This window comes from Salvelinus fontinalis, chromosome 18 (assembly GCF_029448725.1).
Source record: "Salvelinus fontinalis isolate EN_2023a chromosome 18, ASM2944872v1, whole genome shotgun sequence".
NCBI lineage: Eukaryota > Metazoa > Chordata > Actinopteri > Salmoniformes > Salmonidae > Salvelinus > Salvelinus fontinalis.
Genome location: NC_074682.1, coordinates 4,191,719 through 4,205,081, shown reverse-complemented (window position 1 = coordinate 4,205,081; position 13,363 = coordinate 4,191,719). Strand labels below are relative to the sequence as shown.

At 41.6% G+C, this 13,363-nt stretch overlaps 1 protein-coding gene across 1 annotated transcript in view; it reads right to left on the bottom strand.

The window, feature by feature from the left end:
* Positions 1–10,092, bottom strand: part of LOC129814828 (protein TMEPAI-like) — an 86,854-nt gene extending 76,762 nt beyond the window's left edge. The window contains exon 1 of the mRNA XM_055867889.1: positions 9,423–10,092. Within this exon, the coding sequence (XP_055723864.1) occupies positions 9,423–9,528 (106 nt within the window). The 5' untranslated portion in view covers positions 9,529–10,092. The remainder of the gene's footprint in view (positions 1–9,422) is intronic.
* Positions 10,093–13,363: the final 3,271 nt, after the last annotated feature.

The following is a 13,363-nucleotide window of genomic DNA, read 5'->3' as shown; positions in this document are numbered from 1 at the left end:
CAGACAGGATCTGCCAGAGCCGCCAACCAGACAGGATCTGCCAGAGCCGCCAACCAGACAGGATCTGCCAGAGCCGCCAACCAGACAGGATCTGCCAGAGCCGCCAACCAGACAGGATCTGCCAGAGCCGCCAACCAGACAGGATCTGCCAGAGCCGCCAGCGAGCCATGAGCAGCCAGAGCCGTCAGAGCGCCATGAGCAGCCAGAGCCGTCAGAGCGCCATGAGCAGCCAGAGCCGTCAGAGAGCCATGAGCAGCCAGAGCCGTCAGAGCGCCATGAGCGTCGAGAGCCGTCAGCCTGCCATGAGCGTCGAGAGCCGTCAGCCTGCCATGAGCGTCGAGAGCCGTCAGCCTGCCATGAGCGTCGAGAGCCGTCAGCCTGCCATGAGCGTCGAGAGCCGTCAGCCTGCCATGAGCGTCGAGAGCCGTCAGCCTGCCATGAGCATCGAGATTCGTCAGTCAGCCATGAGCTGTCCTTCAGCCTGAAAAGGCTGGATACCCAGAACTGCCCATCAGTCCAGAGCTGTCTCTCTGTCCGGAGCTGCCTTTCAGTCCGGAGTTGCCCCTCTATCCTAATCTCCCTCTCTATCTTCATCTATCTCTATATTCTTATCTATCCCTCTTTCTTGATTTATCTCTCTGTCCCGGTGTTGTCCCTATTAGATATGTTGTTAAGGGAATTTTGTGGGGGTCAAAAGAGGGTGGACATTCTTGGAGGGAGGAAGTTAGGATGGATTATGGTGGGGTGGGAACCGCGCCCCGAGCCTGAACCACCACCGTGGTTAGATGCCCACCCAGACCCTCCCCTAGACTTTGTGCTGGTGCGTCCGGAGTTCGCACCTTGTGGGGGGGGTACTGTCACGTTCCTGACCTATTTATGTTAGTTTTTGTGTGTTAGTTGGTCAGGACGTGAGGTTGGGTGGGCATTCTATGTTATCTGTTTCTATGTTGGTTTTGGTTTGCCTGGTATGGCTCTTGATTAGAGGCAGGTGGTTTGCGTTTGCCTCTAATTAAGAGTCATATTTAGGTAGGGCATTCTCACTGTTTGTTTGTGGGTGATTGTCTCCTGTGTCAGTATGTTTGTTCGTACCACACTGGACTGTAGCGTTTGTTTGTTTCGTTTTCGTTTCGATGTCGTCTGTTTCCTGTACGTAAGTTTATGTTTAGTTATATAAGTTTATGTTCAGGTTTCGTCAACGTCGTTTTGTTATTTTGTAGTTTGGAAAGTGTTTTGTTTCGTTTCGTGTTTGCCATCATCGTTGTTAATAAAGATGGCTTATTTCCCTGAGCCTGCGTTTTGGTCTGAAGATCCTTCTCTCCTCACCTCATCCGAGGATGAGGAGAGCGTCACTCGTTACATTTAGTATTTTCATAAAGTAGGAATTCACTGCACAGGAATTCTCTGTGAAGGGAATGATCCTTTTTAGACCCACAATTGAATGCAACCAGAAAAGGGGACAGGCTGTAAAAAGAAAAGTGAGAAAAATGGCGCTTGACAACATGTAGCATGTAGACCTAGTACATAACAGTAGCATGCAGTAGCTTACTGCATACATTTTTACTAACAGTATGTTCTAAATAGTAGGCTATATGTAGTACAGGGTAAATATTCTTATGAGAATTCTCAGCCATTGTGGTGACGTTCCCAGGAGACACTGAAAAGTATTTCCACATAATTTAAGAGATTTACAGCATGGCAAGAAACACACTAAAATAGGCCTAGTGGTCGCCAAAAACAGAGAGAAATAACAGTCTTTGTTCCTCTCCCAAGTCTAATTTGATCACAATCAAGACACTAGTTCACAATGAGAAAGAGCAGAACAGATTTGAATCTAAATCATCTGAACCTCTCAGCGGCAACACTTTGATTCCATAGACGGGGGAATGGGTTATTATTTCTCCTGCCAACCTGCAGCTGTTCTCTGTACTTTGCTGTTCTCAGTTCTGCGCAGACAGTCACCTGAAGTTCAGACCTATGAGAGCTAGTCAGACAGACCGGCTTCTTGCCCAGTGCTTAAATTTGTAAAATCGGGAGGTGCCGGAACAAAGAGTGAGCGTGAGAGGGAGTTGACCTGGGGAGCTCTGAGGTACCAGAACACATGAGAAAAAAAAGAAAAAAATCCCTTTTATTATAAAGCATTGCATTTGCATAGTGGCATAGAGCAGAGGCACTTACAGAAGTTGCACACATGGGGAACATTTTTAGTAGCCTAGGGTCCGAGAAGAATGTGGCCTTTTATAAATGCATTTCATGCAATACTATGTCGTTTTTCATGACTGGCTACTTTGGCAGAAACTTTTTTAATTCAGCAGTAATGATCGAAATGACAGGCTACTTTGACACTGACAAACTGAGAATCTAATATCAATAAAAAAATACCTTGTCTTGAATCCATCGATAGCCTAGGCCTAGGTGTGTGGAGACATGTTGTCGGCTACATATATGAGGAGGACATATTTGTCCTAAAAATACTTTCCAGTTTCACTGACCCACTCGCTGACGCGTTTCACTTTGCAAAACAATATTTGGAAGTTGATCAAATATTTTGGTAGTCTACGGCAGAAAGATTAGTCTTCTCTTTTCTGCGGGAGTTTGTGTTTTCCCGCAATTGTATGTGAAATATTGCCAAAGGCCTGCTTTGACTGCATGTTGTTTGTTCACTGACAGACTTGCCACACATTCCCGACAGTAGGCTATGCCCTGTTATTGGGCTACACACAATCCACAGCTAGGCTATTTTTTTAAAGAAACTATTGATCCTCTGTGGCTACATTATGGGCCTCATCATGGTGTAGTAGGCTATTCTGAATTATTTGACATTTTTTCCTTCTCCCATAACCACGGCCACACGTTGGTCTCGGGATATATCGGTGAGAATATCGGAAAACCGGTGTCAAAGCTGAAGTGCATACCTATATAACGTAGATAGGTGACGTAATGACGTCACAAAAAATACAGCGCTTACACGTGCAACACGGCATTCCTAACCTAGTCCACAACGTCTGCGGTGTGGATCTATTTTGAAGTTTCCAAGGAAGATAACAAAAAGGCCATTTGCAATGTTTGTGACGCTATTATTTCCCGAGGAGAGGAGAAATTGAAAGAAATTGTTTTTGATGATGTTTCACTGGTAATGGGGACATACGTAAATGCCAACAAAATAACTTTTTAGTCCGTGTGTGTGTGTCTCTGTGAGAGAAAGACGCATTGTATTTTCATTTTCTGTTACTACATCGGCCAACATTTCCAATGTTGATCTATGCCTAATGATCCTTTGGAATGCAAGAATAATGCAATATGTTGTATTAAATGTACTACCCCCCCCCTTTCCCATTATTTGCAGATACTAGGATACCTGACAGAACCTACTATTCCTAGGAATGAAGATGCACTTGGATACTGGAGAAGTAACAAGCACGGTTTCCCCATCCTAGCTAAAGCTGCGCGCAAGTATCTTGGTTCTCCCTGTACTAGTGTGGACAGTGAGCTCCTTTTCAGTGCAGCTTCACACATTGTAGACGGGGGAAAAAAACAGACTCTCTTGTGACAAAGCCGAGCAGGTCCTCTTTGTGAAGAAAAACCTCCCCCAAATGTTACAATTGTAAATTGTAAAAGTCATATTGTAACCCAGCCATCTAGAGTCACTGGAAAAAATGTTTACTGAGCACAATGGCTTTTCTGTTGTTCATTCATGGCTGGTATAGGTCACGATTTTCATTTCATTTAAAACAAAGCAGTTGTGTTTGTTTTTGTTTTGTTCCTAAATGAAAGATGAGATGTGTTGTACATTTGCTCTCATTTTACTAGTCAAATCAGTTGAGCACATTTGAAAAGTTTAAGTTGTGCCATTTATAGGGGTTTATGACAGCCGAGAGACAGTCATTTTTTCAAGCAGTTAAAGCTAAAATGATTAACTGCATTTTAGTTTAAACCAATATTTATTTCAAAGCTTTTAAGTTTCTCCATACGGTCAAGATTGGATAGTAAGACGAGCCACCAACCACTTAACCATCTTTGTAATGCGGGGCAGCTGAAATATGTGTCTGTTGTGCGATAAAATACATTCATGGATGTGTAATTTTTCTAATTTACCAATTATTAAACAATCTGTTCCTAACTGAACAACTTAACATATGGCACTTTGCTTCAACTATTTAACTGTACTGGAATGCTTAAAAGGCTGCTAAAATGTTAAATATCGGTATCCGGGGGTTTTTTGGCAAGGAAAATATCAGTTATCGGTATCGGCCAAAAATGTAATATCGGTGCATCTCTAGTTACAATGTAGCGCAAACCATAAGTCCGGGCCAACCCAACCCGAATCAACTCTTAGAATATCAGACCAGGCCTGAAAATCTACTTCTTTACATTGTTTTTTTGGGGCAGGATAATTAACGAATGAACTTTGATCGCTTTTATTATCATTTTTTACATTGAAAAAAGTAAGCAAATATTTTTCATGCCACGAGATGTACCGGATCCGGCCAAATACCCGGATCCGGTCTGTGGCTGGGTACGTTCCCACCTTCTGTTTTCCTGCCCATCTCCAAAGTGAGGCTACAGAATAATGATTTTGCCTGCCTGATTCCCAGCCTGGCTCACAGGTATGTACGTGTGTGTGTGTGTGTGTGTGTGTGTGTGTGTGTGTGTGTGTGTGTGTGTGTGTGTGTGTGTGTGTGTGTGTGTGTGTGTGTGTGTGTGTGTGTGTGTGTGTGTGTGTTCTCTTTTCACAATAAAAGCCCTTGCCTTTAAAAAAAAAAGTCCAAACTGCAGATGGAATTATAGAGGGCACAATACTAAGTCTATTTTCTTTTTTTATTATTTCGCTACAAATTATTATGCCCATCTTCACTGCACTGGAGCCATCATTTCTTCAAAATTTGGCCGAGAATATGGACAGAACCCACAGCATATCATATTTGGTATCTAAAGTTTACAATTGATTGAGAAATTAATTTCCCTTTGAAAATAGTGCGACAACCATCCCTTGCCAAATACCCTTCCTTGTTTCTAAACCTCGGGAGCATTTAAGGTGGATTTAACGTCTGTAAGCCTCATTAGCGTTGGCGAGACTCCTCTGTTGGTTTTGCACCTCCAAGGTATACACCAAACTGCTGTTAGTTGGTTGTAGAGGAGCATTTACTCTGGCTTATACTAGAGGTCGACCGATTAATCGGAATGGCCGATTAATTGCACTCCACCAGGAGACTGTGTGGCAGGCTGACTACCTGTTATGCCGAGTGCAGCAAGGAGCCAAGGTAAGGTGCTAGCTAGCATTAAACATATCTTATAAAAAACAATCAATCTTAACATTATCACTAGTTAACTACACATGGTTGATGATATTACTAGTTTATCTAGCTTGTCCTGCATTGCATATAACCGATGCGGTGCCTGTTAATTTATCATTGAATCACAGCCTAACGGGTGATTTAACAAGCGCATTCGCAAAAAAAGCACTGTCATTGCACCAATGTGTACTTAATCATAAACATCAACGCCTTTCTTAAAATCAATACACAAGTATATATTTTTTAAACCTGCATATTTAGTTAATATTGCCTGCTTTAACATGAATTTCTTTTAACTAGGGAAATTGTGTCACATCTCTTGCGTTCTGTGCAAGCAGAGTCAGGGTATATGCAGCAGTTTGGGTCGCCTGGCTCGTTGCGAACTGTGTGAAGACCATTTCTTCCTAACAAAGACGGTAATTAATTTGCCAGAATTGTACATAATTATGACATACATTAGAGGTTGTGCAATGTAACAGCAATTTTTAGACTTAGGGATGCCACCCGTTAGATAAAATATGTAACGGTTCCGTGTTTCACAGAAAGAATAAACGTTTAGTTTCCGAAAAGATAGTTTCCGGATTCTACCATATTAATGACCAAAGGCTCGTATTTCTGTGTGTTATTATATTATAATTAAGTCTATGATTTGATAGAGCAGTCTGACTGAGCGGTGGTAGACAGCAGCAGGCTCGTAAGCATTCATTCAAACAGCACTTTCCTGTATTTGCCCACAGCTCTTCGCAACTTCTTATGACTTCAAGCCTATCAACTCCCAAGATTATGCTGGCAATACTAAAGTACCTATTAGAACATCCAATAGTCAAAGGTATATGAAATACAAATGATATAGAGAGAAATAGTCCTATAATAACTACAACCTAAAACTTCTTATCGGGGAATATTGAAGACTCATGTTAAAAGGAACCACCAGCTTTCATTTGTTCTGAGCAAGGAACTTAAACGTTAGCTTTCTTACATGGCACATATTGCACTTTTACTTTCTTCTCCAGCACTTTGTTTTTGCATTATTTAAACCAAATTGAACATGTTTCATTATTTATTTGAGACTAAATTGATTGTATTAATGTATTATATTAAGTTAAAATAAGTGTTCATTCAGTATTGTTGTAATTGTCATTATGACAAATATATATATATATATATATATATATATATAAAAAGATATATATATTTTTTATATCGTCCGATTAATCGGTATCGGCTTTTTTTGGTCCTCCAATAATTGGTATCGGCGTTGAAAAATCATAATCTGTCGACCCCTAGCTTATACCCCTGATAGCATTGCCATGCCTATTAAAGGCAAACTCATATTTATATTTTGGGGGAGAGAGAGAGAGAAACAGATTAAAAGAAAACCTGAACCTCTGCCCTTCATGTTTGTATAATGGGAGAGTATCATATTACAATTAATTACAGTATCACGATGTCGATATCTCGAACTGAGGGAAGTTCTTTTTGATTCCTCTCCGAGTCTGTCTTGCTGGGAAGGAATCAGAGCCTCGACAGAATCAAATGATCATCAACAGGAATTTGTCACATCAAGAAACACACAATGTTTTTGGTTTCTAGTCTGGGCACAGCAAAATAGCCATAAAAGGTAATAGCTTTTTATTTATGATAGACATAGACAATTTGGTATAGTGCATCAAAAGCTATTTTCCACCAGTGTTTATCATCATTGCATCTAATGAATAGGCTAAGTGTTGAGCAGTATTGGAAGCATAGACATACACTGAGTGTACAACACATTAAGAACCCCTGCTCTGAAAGCTATGATCCCTTATTGATGTCATTTGTTAAATCCACTTCAATCAGTGTAGATGATTGGAAGGGGACAGGTTTAAAAAATGATTTTTAAGCCTTGAGACAGTTGAGACGTGGATTACGTATGTGGGCCATTCAGAGGGTGAATGGGCAAGACAAAATATTGAAGTGCCTTTGAAAGGGGTATGGCGGTAGCTGCCAAGCGCAACGGTCTGTGTCAAGAACTGCAACGCTGCTGAGTTTTTCACGCTCCACACTTTCCCGTGTGTATCGAGAATGGTCCACCAACCAAAGTACATCCAGCCAATTTGAGACAACTGGGAAGCATTGGGAGTCAACATGGGCCAGCATCTCTGTGGAACACTAAAAACACCTTGTAGAGTCCATGCTCCGACAAATTGAGGCTGTTCTGAGAGGAAAAGGGGTGGGGGGCTATTCTCAGTGTATAGGCTAAAGCGTTACTGAATAAGTTAGGGGGGAAAGAGAAGATTGTGTACTGAATAACTGCATTGTATAGGCCTAATGTGACCAAATACCATCCTGAGAAAAGTGTGCGTTTCGCAATAGCTTTCACTTCTGTCATCCCATGTAGAACTGTACATTCGACTGGCCTGCCAAATGTGTGCTCTTTAGAACGCCAGACAGCGCCAAATCAAAGCTTGAGATGAGCTCCCCGCCAACCCCACCCACACAGTCAGATAATAAGCGTTGAAATAGATGTTAACATATTATTTTAAATGCGCAGAGAGAGAGAGAGAGAGAGAGAGAGAGAGAGAGAGAGAGAGAGAGAGAGAGAGAGAAAGACAGAGAGCATTCCCAAATAGACTGAGTTGTTGGTTAACAGAGGCAAACAGAGGTAATATCCTCATTCTGGCAGTGGTATTTCGATTTTCTGATTTTGAAGCTCGCTTGGGCATCCACCACATCTCGTTGTTTTGGCAGGCTGTCTAGACGAAAGGAAGTGACTTCACAGTGTATTTAGACGTGCACTTTACACTTCATCTTCAATTGAAAATTGCCCTACCACAGAAAAACAAAGCACTTCAGACAGGATACAAGAGGGCACCCTAATTATGGGGAAGCCAAGAGCAGATCACATTCGAAATTCCATAATCGCTGCACAAGCACTAAAAATACAGACATTTTGGCTCGTTCCTTGCAGAAAATATTTCTCTGGAAAAGAGGAGACTGTACGCAGAAGGAGACAGGAGCTCACAGTCCATTCCTTAGAGGTATTCAAAATGTTCAGATTTTTCTCTAAGATATATAGACCGGTTGTCTCCTTTGGGAAACTCTTATCAAACGAAAGAGCATCTCCATCTCTCGTTTTTATCCCTTCCATCTCTAGACAAAACATCACACAGCTCTTGCAGGCAGAGCTTAGTTTAACTGTCTTCAGAGGAAATTCCTCTTTTCTCCTAAATTACTTTTTGGGACTAGAGGGTCTGTCAGAGTAATATTCATCAAAGATGATACATTAATTCCACTTGCCCCTGCCAAAATATGAGTCAATCAATAGACCACACATCATACGTAGGTAGACATGTCCAAGTGGATTTAGATGGGGAAATAATTGTATTAGTATTGTTGTTAATGTTTAATAAATGTCCCCTCAACTCTAATTACACTATTTAATAAAAAAATATTTATAGTTATTACCCAATGTTATTGGGTTTATTAATTAAATTATTCGTCCCTGTCTGAAAAATCAATCTATTGATTTAAATATCCAAAATACTACTGTTCGCTGTCACTCCACCGTTGAAGATTTTGGATCACATGGTATGAACAAGATTTCACTTGTGAATAGAGCTCACTTCAATAACCTGAATTTGCTTTTATTGCCTATAGACATACACAATTAATTTACAAGGTTCGTAGTATAAAACATATTCACTGAGACACCTTTTATGGAAGTGTAATTGACCTTATTTAGGGGCAATTAGTGTATATCAGAGATAGCCAGACGTCTGGCTTGCACAAAAATAAACTTTGTTGTGACGACCAGATAAGCGTTCGTTTCATCATGTCAAACAATGGCAGACAGTTGAGACGTTCAGTTCAGAAAATCCCAATGTTAATAAGGACTAAAAGTTGCTTGCTGGGAGTTAACTCATGATATGGCTGACAAACGTTGCACACACAAAAAACAGGGCAGTCAGCCAGAAATTGTGCTGAATTGAAAGTATAAAGAGGTGGGATATCTAATAGTTTGCCTACCTGCCACGCAATGGAAGCCTGTGCGAGCTAATAGACCCAATCAGGCTTGGTCAGTCCAAGTGGGAAAGAAACGTGCAGAAAAGTAGCAATAGTTCGCTTGAACATTACAAAAAAAGTACTTACTGATCTCCATGCTTTGGAATGAAGTCGAGCGTTTGCAGTTACATGTACAGGATACATTGGTCTGTATGGCCGCTGTACCGTTTATTAGACCCATGAAGTTGAACATTTACATCTGGAAATCTAAACGAAAAACGGCTCGAGTATCTATCCAGTTCACTTTTCATGCGCGCGGCGGGGCAGGAATCACCAAAAAAACATACGATATTTTATTTCTCGGTAAAGTCTTCTGCGGGTGGAAGTCAGTTGTCTAGGGTCTCAGTTGCCTTCGTCCTCCCCCTCCCCCTACCCGGACCGCAGCCTGCCGTCGGTACTCCAGTATCCCTGATGTTAGTGAACAGACAGCTTGTGCTACTTTGTATCAGTCTGTCTGCTGGGCTTCTGAGCTCACCACCTCATTCAAGTCCAAGTCAGCTGAGCTCCTATTGGGGGGGGGTCAATGCTATCTGGGATCCTTGGGACGTCCCTACCCCCCCATTGAAGTTTACATTTAAATAGGTTAATGCAAGGATTAAGGTTAGGGTTAGGTAAGGGTTATGGATATTGATATGGTTAAGGTTGGGGTCAGGTAAGGGTAGGAGTTAGGGTTAGGATTTAGGGTAGGGACGTCCCGAAGATCCAAATAGCATTTTGTCTATTGGGGCGGGGCTTGGATGCAGACAGGATTACGTCAACATCAGACTTGAACAGGCAACAGTGACAGGATGTCTGGCCAATCGGATCGCAAAATCTGAAGTTGACGCAGTTTATTATCGTAGCAATTGAGGGATTTCGATTAAGTGCACCGGGCTATGGCCTGTGACGTACTAGCAAAAGTGGTGAGGGAGGAGCGACCTCCTCAAATCGAACGGTAATCTGCCCACTCGGTCATGGCGTCAACAAAGCAGCCCGTTGCATCGTTTTCCATAAAATATTTTTTAGAATTTTCAAACTAGTTTTCATTGGGATGGCACGTAAAGGCTTTTTTAATCAAAAGCAATTATAATTTCATGTGAAAACACAGAATCTTACTCATTACTCTACGTCACTTTTCCTTTGAGCTGAGTTCGCTGTCAGCCAAAACGGGGCACCTGGCTCACGCCCAGGAGGCAGCTCTGTTCCAAAGCGAATGCGACCAACGCTAGCCCGGTCCGCCCGGGGCATTAATCGAATCCCCTCAATCTGAACGGGAAACTGCACCAGTCAGTCAGTCATACGCTGATTTATTTAATATATTTTCAGTGCTCAAATACAGTAGTGACTTGCTCTATTTAACAATGACGTGCGGTGAGGTCGGTGGCTGGGTAAGCACTGGCTATTATCAAAGCCAGATTTACTCACAAATAAACCTTGATGAAGCCCAAATTCACCATACAACAGATAGCTCCAACAACCAGTGACATGGGCTAATATACGAAATGTAAAAAACACACAAATGTAAATACCAATGTAGCCAAGATACACTAGCTTTCGATTGTGGCATATTTCACATAATCTGAAAAAATGACACTATTCAACTGAGCTCAGGTCAGCCATAGACCGATGTAGCATCCAGAGTTACAAGGCGGCACTAAAATACCAATTTATGGACACATTTAATCCGAATAATTCGCATTGCAAACTCCATACCCTTTCACAATGGATTTACAATTCTTCCAACGTGCAGCACCTGCAAATACACAAACACGCACATAATATTGTTATGTGAAATATTATTAAACACATATTTAATAACTAAGGTTCTAACGAAATGTCCATATCAACAATCTAAATCATTGAAAAACACAGTGTCTCATCAAAACTAAATTCTAGCTTGATGAATCAAATGCATTCGAAGGGATGCTGTCTATTCTCATTATTCAACCATAGAATAACCCTCAAATTGCTCAGGAAAATGCATTTAGGCCTTTACTTAAGTCCATTCGTCTGGTGAATCTCTCGGTGAGAGCGTTGTAGAAGTCACAGCAGAACCCCATGTCCATTATTTATTGTGCATGCACACAGCAGGGAGACACATTCACAAGGCCACTTTTGGTTCCATTTTCACTCGGACACAAAAAGTAATTCCCATTCCATCCACAAAGCAAAAATAAATGTCCAAGATGTGTAAAAGTGCAGTTGAAAAGTATTAATTGGTAATGACGTTTCAGACAAATGGTCCAGTACTCACTGTTCGCCTGCCTGACAGCTAGGGAGATGGTGGTTTCCTGTCATGTCACGTGTTGTATGTAGAGCCTCTGTATGGGCTGCAGGTAACCTAACGGTTAAAGCCATAGCCCGAGCTGACAAGGTGAAAAATCTGTCGATATGCCCTTGGGCAAGGCACATAACCCTAATATTACTATAGCTGGTAAAACAACACATTTCACTACACCTATCCGGTCTATGTGACAATAAAACATATCTTTTTACTGCCTCTGCCTCTGTCGGGTCTAAACTTTCATTATAGTTGACATTCCACTCTTCAAACCTTCAAAACGGCGCACTAAATTATTCTTGGATATTTTTTGTGGTCCAATAGTGTCCATTTGTCAGGTTGGTTTTTTTGCAGATAGCTAGCTTTGTTCAGTTAAAAGGATGCGAGCGACAAGTTAAGTAGAGACACCCAAATGTGCACAGCTTACTCTACCCACACAACATCTTTAGGCAATAAGGGTGGCAGGTAGCCTAGCTATTAAAAGTGTTGGGCCAGTAACTGAAATGTTGCAAGGTGGAAAAATCTGCCGTTCTGTCCTTGGGCAAGGCAGTTAACCCCCAACAACTGCTCCATTTCTTTATTGTGTGTTCCTTTTGGGAAATTTGTCTTGCATCTCAACAAACAACTGTACAGCATCCCCAATAGGTGCATAAATACATCAATCACAAGCAATAACTACAGGAAAATACACATGTGGATACAGTTTGTAATTCAGTTCGTAAATTCTGGGAGGGAGGGGGGGGGGGGGGGGGTTGAGCAGTTATTTATTCAATTGACTTATACTTGTGAGAATGAATGATTTATGGGTCTCTGGCGGTTTTGTAAAGATGGACTCTATTTCGACGGCCTGATGGTAGGAGTTGGCACTGTCAGGTCGGTGGCAATTCTCGCTTCTGCCCTCACCACTCTTTCCAAGAACAGCGCTTCCATGTTCTTGAGATTAATGCCACTGATTTTGCTTGACAGCTTTACTATTTGTGTAGTTGATATTTATTTGCGATGGATAGCTGATTGTACCAGGCTTGGAAACAGAAAGTGAGAACACTGGAAAAAAAGGACGTGTAGACTATGGTTGTTATTCTTTTATTGACCTGATATTTATTTCATCTCATGAAACACAGTCGTTGTTGTCCTTTTATGTATATCTGTTGTGTTTGCAGTCCAGGAGAGTTTTGAGTCAATTACAGTTCAATGAGTCAATGTGGATGGGCCTGGTGTCGTCTTTTATAGTTCTGAAGTTTGTCATTTCCTTGTTTTGTTTTTTTACATTAAGAATGAGTCTGTTTTCCTTGTACCATTCAGTGAAGTGTGTTATTTCTGTCCTGTAGTCATCCTCTGACCCCTCTATTAGACCAACAATTGCTGTATCATCTGCATACTTTACTGTTGCACATTCTGATGTTATTTGGGCGCCACCGTTAGTGCAAAGGGTGAACAGAACTGTCGAAAAAAACACTGCCCTGGGGTACCCCTATATTGTAGGTTAGTGGGTCCGATGTATTCACATTGAACCACTCTTCTGACCCGACTGGTGAGAAAACACCGGATCCAATTGATGAGATGCTCATTGACGCCCATGGTTGCAGGTGTGTTCACCAAAATAACAGGATATAATTTGTTGAAGGCAGATGAAAAATCATCAAAACGTTTTCTGGCATATGAATGTGGTTTATCCAGGTCCATGTAGATTTTATGAAGAAGGAAGAGCAGTGCATCTTAACCTGTACTGCTCTGGCGTTCCGCCAGCGGAACTCCTCCCACATTCCAC